The following is a 26,931-nucleotide window of genomic DNA, read 5'->3' as shown; positions in this document are numbered from 1 at the left end:
TCAAATATATAATCAATTAACAACTTGCATCCAAAAGTCTCAAACAAACTTTTCAGATAGATATCTCACCAGTGATAATACCAAGAATGATGTTTTCACATTTCCTGTGGAACTCCGAATGTAGGTTGGTCATTAATTGAAATCTCCTGATGATATGGTCTATAAATGAAAGTGGTGTCACTGGATTCATTTTCCATTTGAGGGTGGACAACACCAGAAGTTCTATGTTCTTTATAGTCTTTGCCTCAAACACATACTTTGGATTTGATACCTAATCAACAAAATACATCCATCATTAATACAATCACATTTCAATCCTAAGCTATGTATGATCAATTATATCAATTCTCAATGCCCATTCTACTTCATTTCAATCCAGTGTTCAATACTCGAGAAATGACAAACGGACATAACCAATAAGCGATTTATAAAAACATCAACACAACTATATCTTAATAAGTGAAGGGTCAAAACATGCCTAATGTGCGAGAATATCATCAACTATTCATCAAAACACTCTTCAACTATCAATTGTTCCCTTTACCTAAATTCAGGTTGAAAAAAGAAGACAACTGATAGATAGATGTGTTATAATCAGTAGTTGGTGTTAATATATATATATATATATATATAAAGATGAAATAAGGATAGTTTAGATATGTTTTTTATTATTAACAAAACATAGCCACATACTTGAAGGCCTAATAAAAGGGGCACTTGAATCTCCTCTACTTTAGCAGCAATGGAAAGACAAGCAACCGCAACAAGCTGACTCATCCATGGCTGACCCTTCTGAAAACCGACTCGAGACATAAATCTATCAAAATAGTTGACAGCTAACACAGCAGTCAAAGCATTGAAACCATAGTGGTCAATGACAGTCAACATCCATTCCAAGGACTTTTTTCTTAACCCCAACAAAACCCCATCTGAAACTAAACTAGTACAATCAAAAAGATTCAATTTTTCCTTTGATAACAGAGTTTCAACCTCACCATCTTCCCAAAACATGTCACATTCTAATAAAGGTGAAATCTTTTTCACATTCCAATTTCTTTCATCTGAATGGTACCCTCCTCCCAAATCTCCCTCATCTAATGGATCTTCCTTACATAGAAGGGCATCAAAATTCAAGATTGGATTTTGGGGCTCTATGTTTTGTACTTGTAAATGTGAAACCATTTTTTCAAACTCAATTACACATCCACTGCTACTGCTTAAATTCAATTCATTCTTTGCATATATATAGCTGAGATTAGTCTTTGCATTTAGTGTTAGTTAAGATTTGAGATTATATACAATTACTACTTTTGTTTGACATTCATCTAACAATTAATAGTAGAAATAATGTTATTATACTATATTTTGAATCCATTAATTTTAATAATTAATATTTTGGGAAATGTAGTACATATCATTAAATAGTATTCTCTTCCTTTAAAAAAGAATGGTGAAGTTTGAGTTGATAACAGATTTAAGAAAATAAAGATAAAAAAATTAATTTTATTGACACTAAATTAAAGTTATGTTAAATATATCAAAATTTACTTTAATATGAGGATTTAAATATGTCAATGTGAAAATTTGAAATTAAAGTATTATCAAAAAAGAAACGAGTCCGTTTTTAGATAATAGACTAAAAAGGAATCAATTATTTTAAAGAGAGGGAGTAGTATCCTATAGCAAGAAAAAATGAACCAAAATTGATGAATAGTTTATTGATTTTCCATACTAGACAAATATTATTAGACATTTATGTTTAGTATGGTGGACGAATACAGATGAATCAAAAAAGTATGAAACTATGAAAATAAATCTTTTTTGTTTTAATTTATGTGACATAAACAAAGTTCAGAGAGTTTATTAAATTCTTATATTGAGATATTTTAAGTTATTAATTATTATAATTCATAATATTTTTTACGTAATTCTCTCATATGTTCTTCTAAACTTGTAAGTTGTTGATTATTTTTATTTATAGTGTTTTTTATACATTTTCAATAATATATATTACCTATCTTGTTTCATTTTATGTAGCATTTATGAAATTGAAGGTCAATCAAATTTTCTATATGACTTTTAAATATTTAAGTTGTTAGTTATTGTGATAGTTGTTACTCCTATTCCATATTGTATTGTTAATTATTGGGGGAAAGGGTTAAATATGCTCCTAAACTATTCGAAAAGGTTTATATATACTCCCGTTTAAAGTTTGGTCCATTTATACCCTCGCCGTCCAACTTTTGGTCTACATATGCCTTTTTGGGCGTTAGTTGGCCAACTCGAAATATCCAACTCATTTTACTTTTATTTAAATACCAAATGGATTTTTCACGTCATTTTTATGTATTATCACTTGACATTTATATTCAAGGGAAAAAGGTTAAATATGCCCCTAAACTATTCAAAAAAATCTAGATATACCCCTGTTTAAAGTTTGATCCGTTTATACCCTCGCCTTTCAACTTTTGGTCTACATATGCCCTTATGTGTCTTAGTTGGTCAACTCAAAATATCCAACTCATTTTACTTTTCTTTAAATGCCAAATGAATTTTCCACATCATTTTTACATATTATCACTAGACATTTATATTAAAAGAGAAAGGGGTCTTTTATGCCCTTAACTATCCGACCTAATTTTAAAACACATATACGACCCGTCTTTAATGTATACAACCCGACCCCTTTTTTAAATACCCTATATGGGTCAGATTAAGGCACAATTGAACCATTTAAAAGGCTAACGCTATCGTGCTCTGATTGGAATCGCTGAGGAATCAATGGACGACAACTGAAAGAAAAGAAAGTCGAGGTTTGAAAAGCATTTCGGCGCAACGAAGAGCTGAAGGCACAAACCTAGCAGGCAAGGGCTAGAGTGGAGGAATTCACCGCAACAACGTTACAGACACAACTGCAAGCTGCAGCAGGCGATGATGATGTAAATGTTATTCTTATAGTAACCTCAAACTTCTTTAACTTCAACGAACTTAAGAACAGCAACAAGTCACACGGACTCAGTCGATCGACACTTTGATTTTATTTAAGAGAAAAATAAATGCAGAGAAGGAAAAAAATTTCAGTAGTTGAAAAATCCAAAATTGACTTCCTTTTATAGCTATTTTCAGCAAGGAACATGTTTGTTCAGTGAAATCTGTTCAGACCCATTTCATCCAGAAAGTTGTGTCTTTTAGAAAAAATAACAACTTTTCAGAAAATTGTGTCTGTTAGTAAAATAACGATTTTTTGGAAAGTAACGACTTTTCAAAAAGAGTAACAACTTTTCAGAATGTTGCCGTTACCTGCAAATTTATAAGAGATAATTTTAACAAAAACTGATTAAATAAATTTTATCCAAAAAATTTATCAATCAATCATTTTCCAAATCCAAATTCAAAGCCGACGCCGAGGCCGAGGCCGAGCGAGCGATGACGACGGCGCGAGGGAGCATCTTCTTCTTAGCTCTTTAAGAAGTAATGGAAGTGTTTCCTTCTATAAAGACAACAATTTCCCTTTCTTTTTCCGATATGGGAGAAATGACTTTTCATTTGCACTTTGCAAATGACTTTTCATTTTCCCTCCAAAGTAGTTCCCTCACTTTTCATATTCTCTCTTTTCTTTTCCCATTCACACTTGTTAAATCCCATCAATCCCCCACATGAATGGGGAAGGCTATTGTTAAAACATATGCATGAAAAAACTTGTGTGTCTTGTAGGTAAATGTTAATCGTATCTGGATATAAGTAGGTTTCCCTTTAAACTTTTCATAGTGAACATATATCGGATATACTCGGTCAATCGGTAGATTTGATATCTTTGAACCGTCGAGCTTTGGTGTATACCTAGACAACATATGTCACACAATCAACCCATAAACTGTTCTTAGTTCTCATTGTTTTGTTCGTTTCAGCCATGAACACATCTTGGATAGTAAGTGCTTAAAGAACTGGCCTTACCGGATTCTCCTTGAAGCGGCTTACACTTCACACTTACATAGGTGATTTCTAAATGTGTTATCCCATAGATACACCATTTGATATTCCTTGTATCAAACTTAGAAACCATTAAAAAGTCCTTATGTCTTTATCCTGGTTACTAAACATTGTCTCATCATGAGAATGAACCATAAAATAATAATAATTTTTCTTTTTCCTTCGACAATGTTGAACCGTCATCAATGAATTTGTTTTATCTCCTTGAACCTAGATCTTGGGATCTCCAGTCTTCTAGGTAGAGTTTGTTAAAATACGTAAATAAAGAGAATAGTTTTTGGTTAATTTTCTATATATTGCTCTTGTGAAAACACTATTACATTTATACAGGTAAGATGGAAAGAAATACGGAACCAGACAAGGAAAATGGTTGTACAGAATATATTACTAACATAATTAGTCTATTTTGTTCCTATAATTATTTTGCTAAATATGGATATTTTCTACACTCCCCCTCAAGTTGTGCACTCGGATTTCCAATGCTCAACTTGCGCAAGACATTGCTGAAAGCTTCAGTACTAACAGCCTTGGTTAGGATGTCTGCCAGTTGATCTTTTGATCGAACAAATGGAAGTTTGATAACCTTGTCTTCTAACTTGTCTTTGATGAAGTGTCGATCAACCTCAACATGTTTTGTTCTGTCATGTTGGACAGGATTTCCAGAAATACTTATTGCTGCTTTGTTGTCGCAGAAGAACTTGCAGGCTGTTTTCTGAGGAAAACCGAGTTCATTTAGCAGTTTCCTAATCCATAGGATTTCAGTTATTCCTTTCACAATTCCTCTGAACTCAGCTTCCGCACTTGACAGGGCTACAACCTTTTGCTTCTTGCTTCTCCAAGTGACAAGATTTCCTCCTACCAAGGTGAAGTATCCAGAAGTGGATTTCCTTTCATCTCGGTCTCCGGCCCAATCTGCATCGGTGTAGGCAATTATATCGAGGCTATCATTTTTTCCGAAGTAGATCCCGGTGCTGCTTGTACCCTTTAGATACCTCAGAATCCTCATTACTGCTGTCATGTGATGTATTTGAGGTAGATGCATGAATCTACTCACTATCCCCACTGCATATGCAATATCTGGTCTTGTGTGGGCTAGATAGATGAGTTTCCCTACAATCTTCTGATATTGCTCTTTGCCAGTCGCCTTTGCCCCTTCTATGACCTGAAGGCCATGATTTGCTACAATTGGAGTGTCAGCCGGTTTACCACCTAACATTCCAGTTTCAGTTAAAAGATCGAGAATATACTTTCGTTGGTGAATAAAGATCCCTTGCGTGGATCTTAAGACTTCTATACCAAGAAAGTACTTTAAGTTTCCTAGATCTTTCATCTCAAATTCCTGAAACAACTTCCCCTTTAAGGTAACAATTTCTTCCTCATCATTTCCGGTGATGATCATATCATCTACATATATAATTAGACAGGTGATTTTCTTATTTGCCCCTTTTATGAATAAAGTATGATCAGAATTACTCTGTCTGTACCCAAATTTCTTCATAGCCTTAGTGAACCTTCCAAACCAAGCTCTTGGAGACTTCTTTAAACCATACAGGGCTTTCTTCAACTTACATCCTCCTCCATCTTTAAAGTCATGAGAATATCCTGGAGGGGGTTCCATATAGACTTCTTCTTCAATGCTTCCATGGAGGAAGGCATTTTTAACATCGAACTGATACAAGGGCCAATCTTTGTTTGCTGCTACAGAGAACAATACTCGTATTGTGTCTATCTTGGCTACTGGGGAAAAAGTCTCTGAATAGTCGATCCCAAAAGTCTGAGTGTAACCTTTGGCCACCAATCTTGCCTTGTACCTTTCAATAGTTCCATCTGCCCGGTGCTTAATGGAGAATACCCATCTACATCCCACCTTCTTCTTCCCTTTGGGTAGAATACATTTTTCCCACGTGTGATTCTTTTCCAAGGCAACATATTCATTTTCCGTGGCTTGTCTCCACTTCTCATCTTCAAAAGCTTCTACCACGATTCTGGGAATGTTTGTTGAGTATAGGGAGGTAGTGAAGGCAACAGCTGTGTTGGACAAGTTTTCATTGCTGATTCTTTCTATAGGGTATCTGGACCGTTGATCTTCATATTCCGGGTCATACCTTTTGGGAGGAACACCTCTCGTGCTTCTGTGAGGAAGCTCATATCTGTTTTGACAATTATCACTAGACACAGAGTCAGTAGGAACAGTACATGATTCAGAATTTACCTTAACTGATGTCGACTCAGGGTGCTCAGTGGTTGTCATTGGAGTGGATTGAGGAGAAGGAGCTGATACAGATGTTTCAAAGTTGACGTCGGCGGTATTGCTTACTTGCGTTGGAGGATCAAGGTCCATCATTTCTGGATATATTAACCAGCTAAGGTCATCATTCGTAGTCTCCCCCTGAGGACCAAGCTGGGTATAGTAATAGGAGTGTTCAAAAAACTCGCAGTCAAGACTGGTGTAGATTTTGTTTTGAATGGGATCATAGCACTGGTACCCTTTTTGAGTAACCCCATACCCAATAAAAACACATTTAATGGCTCGTGGTTCAAGTTTATTTCTGATTCTTTTTGGGAGATGAACATAGACAACACATCCGAACACCCGTGGAGGTAGAGAATGATAGGAAGGGATGGACACATGGGAAGAAAGAGTGTCAAGAGGAGTTTGGTATGCAAGAGGTTTGGTAGGTAGTCGGTTGGTTAGATATGTGGCTGTGGCAATGGCTTCTGGCCAAAATTGGACAGGGACATGGGATTCTAACATAATGGCTCTAGTAATCTCAAGAAGGGTTCGGTTTTTCCGTTCAGCTATCCCGTTTTGTTGAGGAGTATCCGGACAGGTAGTCTGGTGAATGAGGCCATGATCAGAAATAAATTGTTTCATATCTAAGTTTATGTATTCTCCTCCGTTATCAGATCGAAGAATTTGAGGTTGGGCAGCAAATTGGGTACAGATCATGTTGTAGAAATTTATAAACACATCATATACTTCAGATTTATTTTTTAGAAAATAAACCCAACTCATACGGGTGCAATCATCCACAAACAAAACAAAATAGGAATATTTATAAAAGGCAAATTCAGGTGCAGGACCCCAGACATCAGAATGAATTAAGGTAAATGGCTTAGAAACATGAGTTGAACTGGGAGAATAAGAGTGTTTATGACTTTTTGCAAGTACACATGCTTCACAATCCAAAACAAAATCAATGTCCTTAAAAGAGGGAAATAATCGTTTAAGATAACTTAAAGACGGATGACCTAGCCGTCGGTGCCACATCCAGATCTGATATTCCGACGACCCTTGAGCAAGCAAAGCGTTACCCTGTTGAGTCACCTCGTTCACATAGTATAGACCTCCTCGTTCAATACCACGACCAATGATCCGCCCCGTCTGAGCATCCTGTACAATACAATTAGAGGAAGTCATTAGAATTGTACAGTTTAGTTCCTTGGTTAATTGACTAACAGATGAAAGTTTGTGGGTAAGACATGGAATTAAAAGACAATTTTTTAAATGAATTTCTGATGTAATATCCACGTCTTCGGCCTGAGTAATTGGAATAAACTCCCCATTTGCAGTTTGAATCTTAGTACGGGTAGTTGATGTGAAGGAGAGAAAATCGGATGGGTCGTATGACATAGTGTCCGTGGCCCCACAGTCAAAAATCCAATTGGACTTATTGCACATGAGACCCACACTTTGTTTTTCCTTGGGTTTTTTGTATAATTGGGCTTCTGATTTTTTGGGCTTTTGATTAACAAGGGGTAAAGGGTCTGATTTTTCTAGGGCCTCTTGTTTTCTCTCCCTTTCATTTCTAGAGGACGACTCCTCTAGAATTTTCTCTCTTCTTCTTCCCGTCGCTTCCTCTGTCTCCATCCATGGTTCACCGGAAACTTTGGTGAACCCATTTTTGCCACTCGTACCTGTTCGCCTGTCGGTAACACTGGTTGACGAAGCCTCGCCGGTACCTGTTCGCCTGTTGGTGACAGTGGTTGACGAAGCCTTACTGGTCGGTTCTCCTTCTCCGATGGTGGCGTTAGCCTTGCTGCCAGTCTTTGTTACTTTGGTGGCGGCTTTACGCTGTCTCAGGTCCTCCCACCATTCCGGGTAGCCGATGAGCTTAAAGCATCCTTCCTTGGTGTGTTTGGTTCCTCCGCAGTGGCTGCATTTGAGGTGGGTTTTGTCCTCTCGCCGGAATGATGAATCTGACCGGCTAAATGAAGAATCTGACCGGCGTTGAGTGACAAGACCACTTCCGATCTCTGAGGGGCCTCGTTCCAGTGATGAGTTGCCGGTCATTATGCCACGACGAGAAATTTCTCGTCTGATGGTGGCATATGCGGCATCAATGGTTGGAAGGGGATCTAAATTCAGGATGTCTCGCTTTTCTTTGTCAAGTGAATCATTTACACCAGCCAGAAACTGGTACAGCCTTTGTCGTTGTATAAATGAGTTGAACAGTGTGATGTCTTCTGCGCATTTCATTGGGTTCGACATTCGTCTATCGATTTCTTTCCAGAGGGTATTCAATTTGCTGAAATACACCTCTATCGTATCTATCCCTTGTTTCATGGAGGTTGCCTTTGTGTTCAGATCATAGATCTGCAATTCATCTCTGCCGCTACTGAGTAGAGTTTCGATGCCTTTCCATAAATCTCGGGCAGTTTTGTAGTCCAAGAATTGATTCACTAGGTCTCCGTCAATATTCTCGATGATCCATGAAATGACCATCGAATCCTTTTGAGCCCATTGCTGGTATTCTGGATTGTCTGGTGAAATGGGGTTGACGATGATGTGATTGAGTCTTCCCCGGCCACCAATTGCTATCTGCATCAGTTTACACCATTTGGTGTAGTTGGTGAAGTTCAATTTTTCCGCGACTCGCACTATTTGTGAAGTCCCTAGTTCGATGTTGGTTGAATTTTTGTTGAGTGTTTGGAACATTTGAAACAGTTGTTGCATATGTTCCATAGAAATAAGCTGGTTCGGATTTTCTGGTGGGTTTTCCGATGGGTCTTCCATTTCGGTAGATCCCGGTAGATGATGAGTACGAAAAACCGTCGAAGATCGACCTTATGGCTCTGATACCATGTTAAAATACGTAAATAAAGAGAATAGTTTTTGGTTAATTTTCTATATATTGCTCTTGTGAAAACACTATTACATTTATACAGGTAAGATGGAAAGAAATACGGAACCAGATAAGGAAAATGGTTGTACAGAATATATTACTAACATAATTAGTCTATTTTGTTCCTATAATTATTTTGCTAAATATGGATATTTTCTACAGATTTACCGCCACGATGACTTGTTCTCGGTCATAGTTCCATTCCCGTCGATGATTTCTCAACTCCCTCTCTATTTAGGCCTTTTGTAAGTGGATCCGACACATTATCTTTTGACTTCACACAGTCAATTGCGATAATTTCACTAGAGAGTAGTTGTCTCACAGAGTTGTCTTCGTCTTATGTGACGAGACTTGCCGTTATACATAATGCTTCCAGCCCTTTCTATTGCAGCTTGATTATCACAATGTATGCATATAGGGGCCATTGGTTTGGGCCAAAATGGAATGTCTTCTAAGAAATTCCGCAGCGCCATTCAACTATATTTGTCCACCATACTAAAAATAAATGTCTAATATTATTTATCTAGTATGGAAAATCAATAAACTATTCATCAATTTTGGTTCATTTTTTCTTGCTATAGGATACTACTCCCTCTCTTTAAAATAATTGATTCCTTTTTAGTCTATTATCTAAAAACGGACTCGTTCTTTTTTGATAATACTTTAATTTCAAATTTTCACATTGACATATTTAAATCCTCATATTAAAGTAAATTTTGATATATTTAACATAACTTTAATTTAGTGTCAATAAAATTAATTTTTTATTCTTTATTTTCTTAAATTTGTTATCAACTCAAACTTCACCATTCTTTTTTAAAGGAAGAGAATACTATTTAATGATATGTACTACATTTCCCAAAATATTAATTATTAAAATTAATGGATTCAAAATATAGTATAATAACATTATTTCTACTATTAATTATTAGATGACTGTCAAACAAAAGGAGTAATTGTATATAATCTCAAATCTTAACTAACACTAAATGCAAAGACTAATCTCAGCTATATATATGCAAAGAATGAATTGAATTTATGCAGTAGCAGTGGATGTGTAATTGAGTTTGAAAAAATGGTTTCACATTTACAAGTACAAAACATAGAGCCCCAAAATCCAATCTTGAATTTTGATGCCCTTCTATGTAAGGAAGATCCATTAGATGAGGGAGATTTGGGAGGAGGGTACCATTCAGATGAAAGAAATTGGAATGTGAAAAAGATTTCACCTTTATTAGAATGTGACATGTTTTGGGAAGATGGTGAGGTTGAAACTCTGTTATCAAAGGAAAAATTGAATCTTTTTGATTGTACTAGTTTAGTTTCAGATGGGGTTTTGTTGGGGTTAAGAAAAAAGTCCTTGGAATGGATGTTGACTGTCATTGACCACTATGGTTTCAATGCTTTGACTGCTGTGTTAGCTGTCAACTATTTTGATAGATTTATGTCTCGAGTCGGTTTTCAGAAGGGTCAGCCATGGATGAGTCAGCTTGTTGCGGTTGCTTGTCTTTCCATTGCTGCTAAAGTAGAGGAGATTCAAGTGCCCCTTTTATTAGGCCTTCAAGTATGTGGCTATGTTTTGTTAATAATAAAAAACATATCTAAACTATCCTTATTTCATCTTTATATATATATATATATATATATATATTAACACCAACTACTGATTATAACACATCTATCTATCAGTTGTCTTCTTTTTTCAACCTGAATTTAGGTAAAGGGAACAATTGATAGTTGAAGAGTGTTTTGATGAATAGTTGATGATATTCTCGCACATTAGGCATGTTTTGACCCTTCACTTATTAAGATATAGTTGTGTTGATGTTTTTATAAATCGCTTATTGGTTATGTCCGTTTGTCATTTCTCGAGTATTGAACACTGGATTGAAATGAAGTAGAATGGGCATTGAGAATTGATATAATTGATCATACATAGCTTAGGATTGAAATGTGATTGTATTAATGATGGATGTATTTTGTTGATTAGGTATCAAATCCAAAGTATGTGTTTGAGGCAAAGACTATAAAGAACATAGAACTTCTGGTGTTGTCCACCCTCAAATGGAAAATGAATCCAGTGACACCACTTTCATTTATAGACCATATCATCAGGAGATTTCAATTAATGACCAACCTACATTCGGAGTTCCACAGGAAATGTGAAAACATCATTCTTGGTATTATCACTGGTGAGATATCTATCTGAAAAGTTTGTTTGAGACTTTTGGATGCAAGTTGTTAATTGATTATATATTTGATGAATGCAGATTCTAGGCTTCTGCATTATCCCCCATCTGTATTTGCAATTGCAACATTGTTTTACGCCATCAATGAGATTGAGCCTTGCAATGCACTCGATTACCTCAATCAATTTATGGCTATATTTAAAGTTAGAAAGGTTTGCACTCTTTCACATTGAGTTTTATGACCTCTATGGGCTTCTTAGTAGTACCTTATAATATTTGATTAGCAATATCACTATGCCAATTTGATTTGTGTGTCACTGAAGTTCTTCATCTTCAAACAGGCCAGCATTGATGAATGTCATGATCTCATTCTAGAGCTAATGGGCACTTCTGGATCCAAAATCTGCCAAACCAACAAGCGGAAATGTCAATCTATTCGAGGCACTCCCGATGGCATTATTGATGCATATTTTAGCTGTGAAAGCTCTAATGATTCGTTGGTTGTGGCATCATCAGTTTCATCCTTGCCAGATCCTCAGTATAAGAGAAGTAGAACATAGGATCAGCAAATTTTATTTGCTCCAATAAGTTCTGTGTCTGGTTTTAGATCACAGTTCTTCGCTGAGCTCATATCCTCTAGATTATCTAATTTTCAAAGGTGATATATGGACACTGTTTTGGAGTGTCCTCTTAAAACACAATGCACAATTATATAATGTTCTATCAGACAATTATATGGTGTCGCATTATGTTTTCTGGACATGTGATGAAATCCATGTAATGATTTAGACAGATTTGAACATGAATTAAACTATGTCTGATTGGGAATTGAAGGAAGAATGAGTAAAAGATAAATTGGGTGATCTTTTCCTTAAGTGCATCAATGCAGCTATTTGAAATTACTTTTTTGAGCATGGATTCAAGATACATATATATACACACAAACACAAACATATATTTAATATGCACTTTACTTTTTCTTTTCCACCCCTATTATGCTTTCTACCATCTATTGCATAAATCTATGCTTCAATTTCAAGCAAGTTGTGGATACCTTTCATAGTACAACATATCAAAGTAGATATTAAAAAGGAAAACAAATAATGAAGAAAAAAGTGCATCAATCAATAAGAAAACAATAACAATATGACAGCCTAAACACAATAAACAACATACGACTATGTAATTAAAAGTGAATTACTACTAGAAAAGACCAAACACTTCAACACTCAATACATACTAACCTTCCACCCTAATATACGATCTTTGCATCCTCTGATCCAGGTCTTGTCCTTGGTAATTTGGAGTTGCGTGATATCCTGTCTATTCACTTTCCCCAATACATTTCAACTTACTTCTACCTCTCCTTATCCATTACTTCACACCTCTTGCATTTCCTCACTGGGCTTCTGTATATCTCCTATTCAAGACAAATTATCTTAGTCTTGTTTTACTCATGTTATCTACCATAGAGGCCACCACAGGCTTGTTCCAGATACTATTCCGATTAAAAATATTATTTAGACATGAATGAAACAAATATTCAAATCCTTAAGAAATTTAATTTACTTTGAATTAGTTTTCTAACATTCTCCCATGAATGCAAAATTGTATATGATTGTCCTTTCTTTGTTCTTGTTGTATGGTAGCATTTTTCTTCAATTCTTCAATTTTTTTATGTGTTGAGTGGTTCTCTCCAATTTTCTTATGTTGATGTACTTGTCATATCAACTTGACGCAAAGGATGTAAACATATCAGATTGGTTCAAGACATTTTAATTATCAAATCAATTTTATCGGATATTTAAATCTATAATCAATTTCAATCAATAAAAGTCAGATTTTTCAGTTTCTATCTTTTTTTTTAGTCTCATCTTTTTAATTAATCTCAGAGTTTTTTTCTAGTAAAATCTTCATAGCACAAAACAGAAGAGACGAAATATAATTAAGACATCTTTTTTACCAGAAGTCGAATCATCATTAGAAGAAGAATTAAGCAAAAATTAAGATATATTCTTGAAAAATCAAACTTCTATCAAAGAAAAGCCACTTTCGTAATGATTCTTGTGGAATTGAGAATGAGGTTTACATATAAGATTAAGATTAAGATTAAGTACTATTGCATGACTAAATACTACAAACAAAATATAAAATTGTTAATACATTTTCACTGTCTAAATCAATATAATTTTTTTACATATTGTTATTGTTTAAATCAAAGTAAATTTTGAAGTAGATATCCAACACCATAGCCATTCCAAGTGTTAAATTAGTTTTTTTTTAATTGTTGGCATTAATATTGATTTTGTTGTAGTCATTCCAAGTGCTAAATTAGTTTCTTATTATTAGATTTTTACCTGGTCGCACAAGTAGGGTTAGACAAAAAAAAAAAGCTTAAGTCATTCATAATCACTTAAAGTTGTTATCATATTTCACTTAGACACCTCAATCTAACTCTGTACTTGTTGAACACTTATAACACTCGAATTTGAACACTTTTTTAAGAAAACTACAATTATAAGAGGTGTGTAATACTCGCACTATTGTGGCAATTCGACGAATGAATAACGTATGCATGACATTTTGAGCCAAAATATATATTAAAACTTAAAAAAAAAAAAAAGGAAAAGAAGATCTTTGTCCACCCAACCATGGACCTTTAGCCTCCTTTGAGCCACCATCAGATCTCTTCGTTCAACTTTCCTTTTCTAGATTTGATTTCAAAGAGAAAAAAAATTGAAATAGCAAATTACATATCCTAAATAAATTTGAAAGAAACTATTAATGTTTCAGTCACAAAATGTTGGAAAGTCTGGTGATGAACAAAAATAAAAATGGATCGAGTCACAACAACTTGTTGAGTCACAAGGAATCTTCGAGAAGATACCAATCTTATCATTTATTTTTGTATAGGAATATTATTTTGCACAGCTCATTAGTTTGTTATAAAATAACAAAATAAATTGAGGACAAGTGTACAGATTAGTTCTGAAATTGTTTGTTTGAAATCAGAGCTTCTTCGATTTCTTCATTTTCATCCCTTTGCTTGTCATTGATACCGAAAGAAATTAAATCGTTAATGAAGAAATTAAGTTATTTTACTTATATATGAAAAAGGAATTTTAAAATCAAGTTAGCTGAACTCACTTCCATTTGCTTCTTTTTATCTTGTTTGTATGATTGGTGCCGAAGGAAACTCAATTTCAGGTTGAAAATTTTAATTCTAAAATTTTTTTGTGGTGCTTTCGAAATGAATTTCGGTCATTTTCTGAAATGGAAACCAACACATCCACATGACACAATATAGCCTCATACATGAATTGTCAGTCACTTCTTGGGCAATGTGAACTGAACAGTAATAAATATATTTTAGACTTTTGAGAAATGGTTTTACTTATAAAGAGTAGTGAAAAATTTGTGTATAAGAAATTAATGAACTTATCCAATCACCTTTAGCTTTTCAGAGAAATTACGAAAAAACTCAAATAAACTCAAATTTGTTATTCATGTCATTTCATATCAAAATAGTGTCTTGCTAAATATATTTTCAGGAAAAAGAAGAAGAAGCAAACATTGGTCTATCAAGCTCTGAATGTTTGTGTACTGCACTTCCCATGCCACATCAGCGAGAATGTTTAATAATACTAATTTTGAGTAGTACGAGTATTCAGTAGGTACTAACTCTATTAGATGTGTTTAAGTAAAATATGCAGATAACTTTAAATGATTATGGATGGCTTAAGAAAAAATATGTAACTGAAGGCAAAATTAATCTTTTTTTCTTTTTCCTATAAAGTGACTCATTGTTAATCAGGGAGTATATAAGTGAGGGGAAAAATCAGTTATTCTGAGTCACGAGTATCAGTCATGTTCAATATTATTAATCAGAAACCTAACAGATACCAACAAAACATAACAAAAATCAATTATAGTCACAGTATAGATGAAAAAAAAAAATGAAGTTGCAAAGATTAAAATTATAAAAAACAAAAGATGAACATGAGACATGGTTTGAAATATTTCATATAACATTCTGAGTTATATAACACAACGCAAGAAGGATAATATTTCATATAACATTTTGATGAAGAACATAATTCATAGTCAGCTCATAGGCTGAGGGTAATTAAAATAAAGGGGTTACACCTGAGATCATTTTGGTCACAAGCTCATATCTACTTGTTACATTACAAATCAGCGTTCTATAGTCAACTAGAAACTAGCATCTTTGAGCACAATCTAGTTTTCGTCTGTAGAATCTGAATCAACTTGTATAACCAAATCAGGAATGTGTGGCTGTGTCGTGAATGTTGTCTTTGCGCGTTTCTTGCAGAACAAAGACATGTCAGCACATTGCCTCTTCTCCGCATTTGGAGGCTGGACATCCTCAGCTGATTTCAGAAAAGAGTGATTCAAGAGCATGTCTGCACTCCAACGCGCGCTTGGATTCCTGACCAGACAATTATTTAGGAAATCTTTTGCCTCAGTAGACAATTTAGGATTTTTAATATTTGGTTCCTCATACTTAATTCGGTTCAACATAATATCTTATGATTCCCATATGGGTTTCCCAGTTATCATCTCATAAACAGTACATCCAAGAGACCAAATATCAAATCGTGGGGAGTACTCCTCCTTGAGTAGAGCTTCAGGTGCCATATACCTTTTAGTTCCTATGAGCCCCACCTCGTCCCCGCAGTTGATCTGTTGCAAAGTTATGGAAAGCCAGAAATCAACAATCTTTGTCACCTCATCAGTAGTTAGAAGAATGTTGTGGGGTTTTATGTCACAGTGAATTATCCCTTTTTTGTAAATCAAACTGAGCCCTAAAACAACATTTTTGGTATACTTTTTGACTTGAAACTCAAGCAATCCTCCTCGTTCGTGAATACGATCAGCTAGGCTCCCAGCTGAGGCATATTCAAGCTCCAAATTGTAAACATATAAGCCATCTTTGCACGTGACTTGAAATCCAAAACATCGAATAATTTGAGGACAATCTTCAAACATTCTTAAGAATTTTCTTTCATTTCGAAGAGATCGAGAGCTGTTCAACCTAGAAGATTTAACGGCAATGAGAGATGGTATTGTAGGAGAAGGGGTATCATCAGTATTAGTAAAAGCCAATGAAACAAAACCATAGCTTCCATTTCCCAATGTTCGACCTCTCCTCCACTTATATTTCGCTTTTTTCTTATTGTTGGCATTAATATTGATTTTGTTGTAGTCATTCCAAGTGTTAAATTAGTTTCTTATTATTAGATTTTTACATGATCGCACAAGTAGGGTTAGATAAAAAAAAAGGCTTAAGTCATCTATAATCACTTAAAGTTGTCTGCATATTTCACTTAGACATTTCAATCTAACTTTATACTTGTTGTACACTTACAACAACTCGAATTTGAACCATTTGAACACTTTTTTAATAAATAACTACAATTATAAGAGGTTTGTAATACACTCGCACTGTTATGGCAATTTGACGAATGAAATAACGTACACATGACATTTTGAGCCATAATATATATTTAAACTTTTAAAAAAAATTTAAAAAAGGAAAAGAAGATCCTTGCCCACCCAACCATGGACCATTAGCCTCCTTTGAGCCACCATCAGATCTCTTCGTTCAACTTTCCTTTTCTAAATTTGATTTCAAAGAGAAAAAAATTGAAATAGCAAATAACAATATCAGAGCTTCCTTTTTTTCTTCATTTTCATCCCTTTGCTTGTCATTGTTACGGAAAGAAATTAAACCGTTAATGAAGAAATAAAGTTATTTCACTTATTTATGAAAAAGGTTTTTTTTTAAAATTAAGTTAGCTGAACTCACTTTCATTTGCTTCTTTTTATCTTATTTGTATGATTGGTGCCGGAGGAAACTCAATTTCAGGTTGAAAATTTTAATTCTAGAAAATTATTGTGGTGCTTTCGAGATAAATATGGTAGCGGTGAGGGAGAGAGTGACGTGACTAATGATAAGTGAGAAAAGAGATGGATAAACGGTGAGAGCAGTAATAGTGGAAATAGTGGTGTAAGTGTTTATGTTTAATTAAGGAATAAAGAAGAAGAAAGAGATTTTTTAAGAAAAAAGCAAAATCTGGTCTCTCGCGCTCTGAATGTTTGTGTATTGCACTTTTCATGCCACATCAGCAAAAAATGTTTAATAGATATTAGTTTTTATTGGTGTCAAAAATGAACTCAAACATAGGTAACCAGCCTAACTCGTCCAGAATTTTAAGGGTTGGGCTCAAGATAATTTGAATTGAGTTCAATCTTAACTTAAACGGGTCAAGATCCAACCCGATTTCTATTCAACGCATTTTAGTATTTTCAATTTCAACCCAACCCTCCCATTTGACACCCCTACTAGTTTCGAATAGTACAAGTATTCAATAGGTACTAACTCTAGTATAGGTGTTTAAGTAAAATATGTGTACAACTTTGAGTGATTGTGAATGACTTAAGAAAAAAAATATAACGGAAGGCAAAATTGAACCTTTTTCCTTTTTCCTATGAAGTGACTCATTGTTAATTAGGGAGTATATAAGTGAGGGGGGAAATCAGTTATTTTGTGAGTCACGAGTATCAATAATTCTTTTTGAAACTAGTATCAAATTTTATGCTATTTTTTTTTAATAAATTCCATAAGAAATCATAAATAAATAATAGTTTTACTAAGTCACATTTAATTTTTAAAATTCATAAATTTTATTTACACTTACAAAAAGAAAAAAAATATGATAATAAAATAAAAAAATTGTAATTAACTATATTTGGTAAATTAGCACATAATTTTATCTAACTTTTTTTACTAATATAAATAATTAATTTTGAATGGAAAAATAATATTAAAATGTTAGAAATAGAATGGATATTTTTTTTTGGATTTCATAATTTTCATGAAAAAATTATATAAGTATAGAAGTAGAGAAATTGGAACATTAATTGAAACAAAAAGTCAAAGAAAAAAGAAGTTAAAAAAAAGTAAGAAAGAGAAAAAATCGTTAAAAGAAGAGAGAATTGAATTTTGGTCATTTTATGAAATGAAAACCAACACATCCCCACTTGACACAATATAGCCTCATACATGTATTGTCAGTCACTTCTTGGGCACTGTGAACTGAACAGTAATAAATATATTTTGGACTTTTGAGAAATGGTTTTACTTTTAAAGAATAGTGATTTTACTTTCGAGAGTAATTTGTGTATAAGAAATTAATGAACTTATCCAATCACCCTTAGCTTTTTAGAGAAATTACGAAAAAACTCAAATTTGTTGCTCTTGTCATTTCATATCAAAATCGTGTCTTGCTTAATATATTTTCTGGAAAAAAAGAAGCAAACAATGGTCTCTCAAGCTCTGAATGTTCGTGTACTGCACTTCTCATGCCACATCAGCGAGAATGTTTAATAATACAAATTTTGAGTAATACGAGTATTCAATAGGTACTAACTCTAGTAGATGCGATTAACTAAATTAGCAGATAGCTTTAAATGATTGTGGATGACTTAAGAAAAAAAATGTAACGGAAAGCAAAATTAAACTTTTTGTCTTTTTCCTATAGAGTGACTCATTGTTAATTAGAGAGTATATAAGTGAGGGAAAAAATCAGTTATTCTGAGTCACGAGTATCAGTCTTGTTCAATATTATTAATTTGAAACCTAACGGATACCAACAAAACATAACAAAAATCAATTAGAGTCACAGCATAGATGCAAAAAAAAAAAAAAATGAGGTTGCAAAGATTAAAATTACAAAAAACAAAAGATGAACATGAGACATGGTTTGAAATATTTCATATAACATTCTGATTTATATAACACAACGCAAGAAGGATAATATTTCATATAACATCCTCATGAAGAACATAATTCATAGTCAGCTCACAGGCTGAGGATAATTAAAATTAAAGGGGTTACACCTGAGATCATTTTGTTCACAAGCTCATATCTACTTGTTACATTACAAACCAGCGTTCTATAGTCAACTAGAAACTAGCATCTTTGAGCACAATCTAGTTTCCGTCTGTAGAATCTGAATCAACTTGTATAACCGAATCAGGAATGTGTGGATGTGTCCTGAATGTTGTCTTTGCGCGTTTCTTGCAGAACAAAGACATGTCAGCACATTGCCGCTTCTTCGCATCTGGAGGCTGGACATCCTCAGCTGATTTCAGAAAAGAGTGATTCAAGAGCATGTCTGCACTCCAACGCGCGCTTGGATTCCTGACCAGACAATTATTTAGGAAATCTTTTGCCTCAGTAGACAGTTTAGGATTTTGAATATCTGGTTCCTCATACTTAATTCGGTTCAACATAATATCTGATGATTTCCATAGGGGTTTCCCAGTAATCATCTCGTAAACAGTGCATCCAAGAGACCAAATATCAAATCCTGGGGAGTACTCCTTCTTGAGTAGAGCTTCGGGTGCCATATACCTTTTAGTTCCTCTGAGCCCCACCTCCTCCCCGCAGTTGATCTGTTGCAAAGTTATGGAAAGCCCGAAATCAGCAATCTTTGTCACCTCATCAGTAGTAAGAAGAATGTTGTGAGATTTTATGTCGCAATGAATTATCCCTTTTTTGTGAATCAAACTGAGCCCTAAAACAACATTTTTGGTATACTTTTTGACTTGAAACTCAGGCAATCCTCCTCGTTCATGAATACGATCAGCTAGGCTCCCAGCTGAGGCATATTCAAGCTCCAAATTGTAAAGATATAAGCCATCTTTGCAAGTGACTTAGATCCAAAACATCGAATAATTTGAGGACAATCCTCAAACATTTTTAAGAATTTCCTTTCATTTCGAAGAGATCGAGAGCTTTTCAACCTAGAAGATTTAACGGCAATGAGAGATGGTATGGTAGGAGAAGGGGTATCATCAGTATTAGTAAAAGCCAATGAAACAAAACCATAGCTTCCTTTTCCCAATGTTCGACCTCTCCTCCACTTATATTTCGCTTCTTTTTCCGTCATGACACTCTTTTTTCTTATAGGAGTCATGATAAAAATTAGCAGATTGGATCAACCAATTTATATAAAATAAATTTGGATAAACTCGTCTCAACCAATTCTGTGACCCTTCTTTTGTTCTTTTATGAGCTTTTATTTAGTTTAACCATTTTTCATTTTTCTTTTTTTAATGGAGGATTTAAAAAGTGTGTATATTTATTTATCGTCCACTACATTTGATAATTCATATTTTGATCTAAAAATTAATATATAGCATATTTGTTTCCTAATTCCCTTTCAAAGTGTGCTAGTAGAAGAAATTTTATTAAAATTTTCCATATTTACTTCTTTTATTATATGAAAATTTAAAGTTAATAAAATATTTAACATAAAATAACAAGCACTTTGATTTATTAAAACTATAAATAACTTGGATTCTAATAAGTCCTTCACGTGATTAATGAATGAATGAAGTGAAGAACCATCATTACTTAATTTCAAATTCATCCTAATAAGACAATTCAAAAATGAACTTATATTTTGAAATTTTATTTGTTGGATAAATATAATAAAATTTAAAATGAATTGAATGCTAAATCAGTAAAAATGAATTTGGCCAAATATATGGAACAAAATGATTTAACTCTTTTTTCATTCGTGGAAAATTTTATTAAATACTCGCAAATACATTTGTATAATTCACTTATTTTTGTATAAATTCAAAATAATGAATTTTTACAAATACAAACATCAAAAGTGTAAATAATTATACAAACTATATCATAAAAATTTTGAACTACACAAAAGTTGTGCAAATTATACTATACAAATTTTGAATTATACAAACTTGCTAATTATACAAAACCAAGAAGTTGAGACTCGTAATTATAGCTAAAAGTAGGTCGTGAACTGTGTTTAAAGCAAACTATATATATGTTGAATAATTGACTAGTATATATTTGCTTATACGCGTAATTTTTATTTTATTAATAATGATTTGAGAAATGTATTATTACATTTCCGTACTTAAATCGTGAAATAAATCTGTTAAAAAAATTAAAACAAATAATATTGTTTTCATGAAACTCTATCAATAAAACAAAAAAGGATATTATAGAAAAACAATGCAACAAGTTGTAGATAGTCAAACTATGTCAGGTGCTCGAGAAATTCATGTGTTTTAATACTTTTCATGCTCTTACGAATAATATTGTGCATGAGATCAATTCATCTCAAGTTAACTCTACAAGTAAATTAGTTATATCTAAAGAAAAACAAGGTGCGATAAGTACTCTGAGCAGGGGTGGACCCACATTATATGGAAGGGGTGCATGTGCACCCGCCAACTTATGAAAAAATCATATGTATATATGTATATCTATTTTGAAAATTTGGTAGAAATTAGTATATAATTAACAGTGCTCCCATAAAAATCATAAGAGTGCCCTTGTGTAAATGGTAGAAGTTAGAGGTATCACCCTCCGGAGTAGGGTTTGAATCCCACTTAAGCCAGCTTTATTGTTTTTATTTTAAGTTTACTTAGACCTCATATTTAAACAATGTTTATATTGGTGCAACCAAAGTCATTAAATCCTGAATTCGTTTTTATTGTTTTTATTTTAAGTTAACTTAGACCTCATATTTAAGCTATATTTATATTGATGCAATTAAAATCGTTAAATCCTGAGTTCGCCTCTGACACTGAGATGGATAGATATAGCAGATGAAGAGGAAGAACAAGTCACTTCTCCTCCTATGCAAAAAGAAATTGATCCCAACAGCTCCTGCTTTTGTGCCTAGTAGTGCCAACTTAGTAACTCCCCCACAAGGTTTGTCACCATCAACAAATTTTGCTGCAGTCTTAAATGATCGTTTGGTGAGTTCTAATATTGAAAAATTGGCTTCACTTGCTCCGATTAACAACTTCAAGTTGGTGATAGTAGTACTTTGTCCCCAAATAAGTTTGCTAACCTAGATGATGAGGAAGGTGAGGAAGAGGAGCAAATATTTCTCCTAGGCAACAAGGCAATAACACAACACAAAACAAAGCATTAATGAAAGTATAGTTGGGATGGTAAAGTGCTTGAGGAATTTGTTATAAGGCAACTATCAACGCGACTCGCAAAGTAAAATGTATGACAATATCAACAACTTCAATAAGATTCAATAAAGCCAGGAAGTGATGCACTATGAAGTGTTATCGAACAAATTTGAACAAGAAGACAAGAGAAACATATTTCAGTTTACTTTAAAAGGTCAATCTATCTTGTTTAGTACATACATTTGTAAAAGGAAGTTTGAGGTTTATAACTCAACTTTCTCCTTGGCCTTTATGGTTTTTTATTACTCAAGAATCCTCACTTGTAATATCATCATATAGTGCATAATAAATTTTGTGATGATCATAAAATATCTAGTTCTCTCTAGTTCGTATTTTATTCATGGTTGTTAATTAGTAGAGGTTAGATACGTACCTCATTATGATTGGTAAGGTAAGGTCTAGCCTCCCTTGCTTGTACGTTTTCTATTGACAATTTTTTTATGATCATAAAAAGCCACTAGACCACTGTGTAGTGGTATAAATTTGCGTTAAAGAAAAACTAAAGATATATATTCATCGCCACTTATAAGATTCAATTTAAACTTAGCTTGTCTAGGGGGTTATTAATTCGAGCTAAGAAAACAATTTCTCGTAGAAATGCAGGATAAGTAGCATATAATAGATTTTTGTGGTTCGCTTTTAGAAAGAAAATAATTTTTTTAAAAAAAATTGCAGGATAAAATGGTGTGTGATAAACCTCGTTGCATTTTTTTGTTTAAGAAATTGACTTCTTCGGATGGATTTATATATCTTTATTTTTGCATTAAAAAATTGGAAGAAAATAATGGGAAAAAAAAAGAAGAAAAAAGGCGAAAACAGTAAATAAAACTAATCTGAAAGCACAAGAAGAGACAAACATGATTTTATTAGGAATGAATATGATAATAAAAATTTCCTGGAAATGACTCAATATATTTAACCTTCAATTAATTAAAATATGTATTTTTGGTTCCTTCTTATAGAAATATATCAAGTTTGAATTGGCTTACCACGGTTAAATATAGCTACTTGTATTTTACCCATATGTGTCAATACTCTTATAGGTATGACAATAGATTTGAAATCCATATATATCCAACCGAAATACAAGTGTTCCAACTCATTGAAATATGAATAAAATGGATTGATTTTATAAATATGGACTAAAATTGTCATCACTATTGTAGTTATAACACCTTGTAAATAATATGCTAAACATATGAATCATTCATCATGAGTGTATTAACTTGACTCGAGTTATATCCTACTTATACATGTGTTGAGATTCATTCCTATATATGGGTGAGAAGTGTATCAGATGTGGTTTAGAGTCGTAAGGGATCTCTATCACAAAGTCAAGTTCAAATCTTTCCTATTAATTAAGTTTTCGCATGACTAAGTTTTCCCATTAACTTTAATTTAGTGCTATAAAATTAATTTTATTTTTATTTTCTTAAATTTCGTATCAATTCAAACTATATCATTCTTTTTCTAAAGGAAGAAAATACTATTTAATGATATGTACTACATTTCCCAAAATATTAATTATTAAAATTAATGGATTTAAAAGGTAATACAACAACATTATTTCTACTATTAATTGTTAGATGAATGTCAAACAAAAGGAGTAATTATATATAATCTCAAGCCTTAACTAACACTAAATGCAAAGACTAATCTCACCTATATATATGTAAAGAATGAATTGAATTTAAGCAGTAGCAGTGGATGTGTAATTGAGTTTGGAAAAAATGGTTTCACATTTACAAGTACAAAACATAGAGCCCCAAAATCCAATCTTGAATTTTGATGCCCTTCTATGTAAGGAAGATCCATTAGATGAGGGAGATTTGGGAGGAGGGTACCATTCAGATGAAAGAAATCGGAATGTGAAAAAGATTTCACCTTTCTTAGAATGTGACATGTTCTGGGAAGATGGTGAGGTTGAAACTCTGTTATCAAAGGAAAAACTGAATCTTTTTGATTGTACTAGTTTAGTTTCAGATGGGGTTTTGTTGGGGTTAAGAAAAAAGTCCTTGGAATGGATGGTGACTGTCATTGACCACTATGGTTTCAATGCTTTGACTGCTGTGTTAGCTGTCAACTATTTTGATAGATTTATGTCTCGAGTCGGTTTTCAGAAGGGTCAGCCATGGATGAGTCAGCTTGTCGCTGTTGCTTGTCTTTCCATTGCTGCTAAAGTAGAGGAGATTCAAGTGCCCCTTTTATTAGGCCTTCAAGTATGTGGCTATGTTTTGTTAATAATAAAAAGCATATCTAAACTATCCTTATTTGATCTTCATACCATATATATATATATATATATATATATATATATATATATACATATATTAACACCAACTACTGATTATAACACATCTATCTATCACTTGTCCTCTTTTTTCTACCTGGATGTATATAAAGGGAACAATTGATAGTTGAAGAGTGTTTTGATAAATAGTTGGTGATATTCTCACACATAAGGCATGTTTTGACTCTTCACTTATTAAGATAATGTAGTGTTGATGTTTTTATAAATCTCTTAACGGTTATGTCTGTTTGTCATTTCTCGAGTATTGAACACTGGATTGTAATGAAGTAGAATGGACATTGAGAATTGATATAATTGATCATACATAGCTTAGGATTGAAATGTGATTGTATTAATGATGGATGTATTTTGTTGATAAGGTATCAAATCCAAAGTATGTGTTTGAGGCAAAGACTATAAAGAACATAGAACTTCTGGTGTTGTCCACCCTCAAATGGAAAATGAATCCAGTGACACCACTTTCATTTATAGACCATATCATCAGGAGATTTCAATTAATGACCAACCTACATTCGGAGTTCAACAGGAAATGTGAAAACATCATTCTTGGTATTATCACTGGTGAGATATCTATCTTAAAAGTTTGTTTGAAACTTTTAAATGCGGGTTGTTTATTGATTATATATTCGATCATGCTGAATGCAGATTCTAGGCTTCTGCATTTTCCCCCATCTGTAATTGCAACTGCAACATTGTTTTATGTCATCAATGATATTGAACCTAGCAATGCAGTCAATTACCTTAATCAACTTATGGCTGTTCTTAAAGTTAGAAAGGTGTGCACTCTCACTTCGAGTTTCATTTTCAGTGATCGACCTCTTTGGGCTTCTTAGTAGTACCTTATAGTATTTGATTAGCAATATAACTATGCCTATTTGATTTGTGTGTCACTGAAGTTCTTCATCTTCAAACAGGCCAGCATTGATGAATGTCATGATCTCATTCTAGAGCTAATGGGCACTTCTGGATCCAAAATCTGCCAAACCAACAAGAGGAAATGTCAATCTATTCCAGGCACTCCCGATGGCGTTATTGATGCATATTTTAGCTGTGAAAGCTCTAATGATTCGTTGGTTGTGGCATCATCAGTTTCATCCTTGCCAGAACCTCAGTATAAGAGAAGTAGAACATAGGATCAGCAAATTTTATTTGCTCCAATAAGTTCTGTGTCTGGTTTTAGATCACAGTTCTTCACTGAGCTCACATCCTCTAGATTATCTAATTTTCAATGGTGATATATGGACACTGTTTTGGAGTGTCCTCTTAAAACTCAATGCACAATTATATAATGTTCTATGAGACAATTATGTGATGTTGCATTGTGTTTTCTGGACATGTGATGAAATCCATGTAATGATTTGAATTAAATTATGTCTGATTGGGAATTGAAGGAAGAATGAGTAAAGATATATTGGGTGATCTTTTCCTTAATGCAGCTATTTGAAATTACTTTTTGAGTATGGTAACTATTGCCAATGTGTATGGATTCAATATATATATATATATATATAATATGCATTTTACTTGTTCTATCCACCCCTATTATGCTTTCTACCATATATTGTATATGCGTTCAATTCCAAGCAAGTTGTGGATACTTTTCATAGTACAACACATCTAAATAAATATTAAAAAAGAAAACGGGTAATGAAGAACACAGTAACAATCACAAACTCATGTGATAACCTAAACATAATATACAACATATGACTATGCAATTAAAAGCGAGATACTAATAGAGAATGAGTAAACCCTTCGATAATCAAGATAATACTCCTTACCTTACCTACTAACCCTCCACCCTCTCTGCATCCTCTCATTTAGGTCATGTCCTTGATAATTGGGAGTTGCATGATGTCCCGTCTAATCACTTCCCAATACTTTTTCGGCCTACCCCTCTACCTCTCCTCGTACCCATTACATTCAACCTCTTTCACTTCCTCATCGGGAATCTGCATATCTCCTCTTCACATGACAAATCGTCTTAGTCTTGTTTCTCTCATCTTTTTCACCATAGAGTCCCCCACCGGCTTGTTCCAGATACTATTCTAACTAAAAATCTTGTTTAGACATGAATGAAACAAATATCTAAATCCTTAACAAATTTAATTTACTTTGAATTAGTCTTTCGACATTCTCCCATAATGCAAAAGTTGTATATGATGACCTTTTCTTTGTTGTTGTGGTATTGGAGCATTTCTCTTCGATCTTTCAAATTTTTTATTTGTGTTGGAACAGTTCTCTCCAATTTTCTAATGTT

At 33.5% G+C, this 26,931-nt stretch overlaps 3 protein-coding genes and 2 pseudogenes across 3 annotated transcripts; 2 read left to right on the top strand and 3 right to left on the bottom strand.

Moving 5' to 3' along the window:
* Positions 1-52: 52 nt before the first annotated feature.
* Positions 53-1,182, bottom strand: LOC138337057 (cyclin-D3-2-like). The gene is made up of 2 exons (XM_069294356.1): positions 694-1,182; positions 53-271 (listed from the first exon to the last, which is right to left on the bottom strand). The coding sequence occupies exons 1-2, from the start codon at positions 1,180-1,182 to the stop codon at positions 53-55; spliced, it is 708 nt and encodes a 235-aa protein (XP_069150457.1).
* A 9,009-nt stretch (positions 1,183-10,191) lies between these two features.
* Positions 10,192-11,325, top strand: LOC101263876 (cyclin-D3-2-like). Its single transcript, XM_069294355.1, has 2 exons — positions 10,192-10,680; positions 11,107-11,325. Exons 1-2 carry the CDS (start codon positions 10,192-10,194, stop codon positions 11,323-11,325), a joined length of 708 nt encoding a protein of 235 aa, XP_069150456.1.
* Positions 11,326-15,544: 4,219 nt separating this feature from the next.
* Positions 15,545-16,715, bottom strand: LOC101264182 (mitogen-activated protein kinase kinase kinase 20-like; annotated as a pseudogene).
* A 1,936-nt stretch (positions 16,716-18,651) lies between these two features.
* Positions 18,652-20,319, bottom strand: LOC101264491 (mitogen-activated protein kinase kinase kinase 20-like; annotated as a pseudogene).
* A 3,771-nt stretch (positions 20,320-24,090) lies between these two features.
* LOC101264792 (cyclin-D3-3-like) lies at positions 24,091-25,903 on the top strand. Its single transcript, XM_069294354.1, has 4 exons — positions 24,091-24,579; positions 25,031-25,232; positions 25,317-25,447; positions 25,586-25,903. The coding sequence occupies exons 1-4, from the start codon at positions 24,091-24,093 to the stop codon at positions 25,802-25,804; spliced, it is 1,041 nt and encodes a 346-aa protein (XP_069150455.1). The 3' UTR covers positions 25,805-25,903.
* The last annotated feature ends 1,028 nt before the right edge of the window (positions 25,904-26,931 follow it).

Source organism: Solanum lycopersicum, chromosome 2 (assembly GCF_036512215.1).
Source record: "Solanum lycopersicum chromosome 2, SLM_r2.1".
Classification (NCBI taxonomy): domain Eukaryota; kingdom Viridiplantae; phylum Streptophyta; class Magnoliopsida; order Solanales; family Solanaceae; genus Solanum; species Solanum lycopersicum.
Note: the sequence above shows the minus strand (reverse complement) of the source record. Positions and strands in the feature narration are given on the sequence as shown.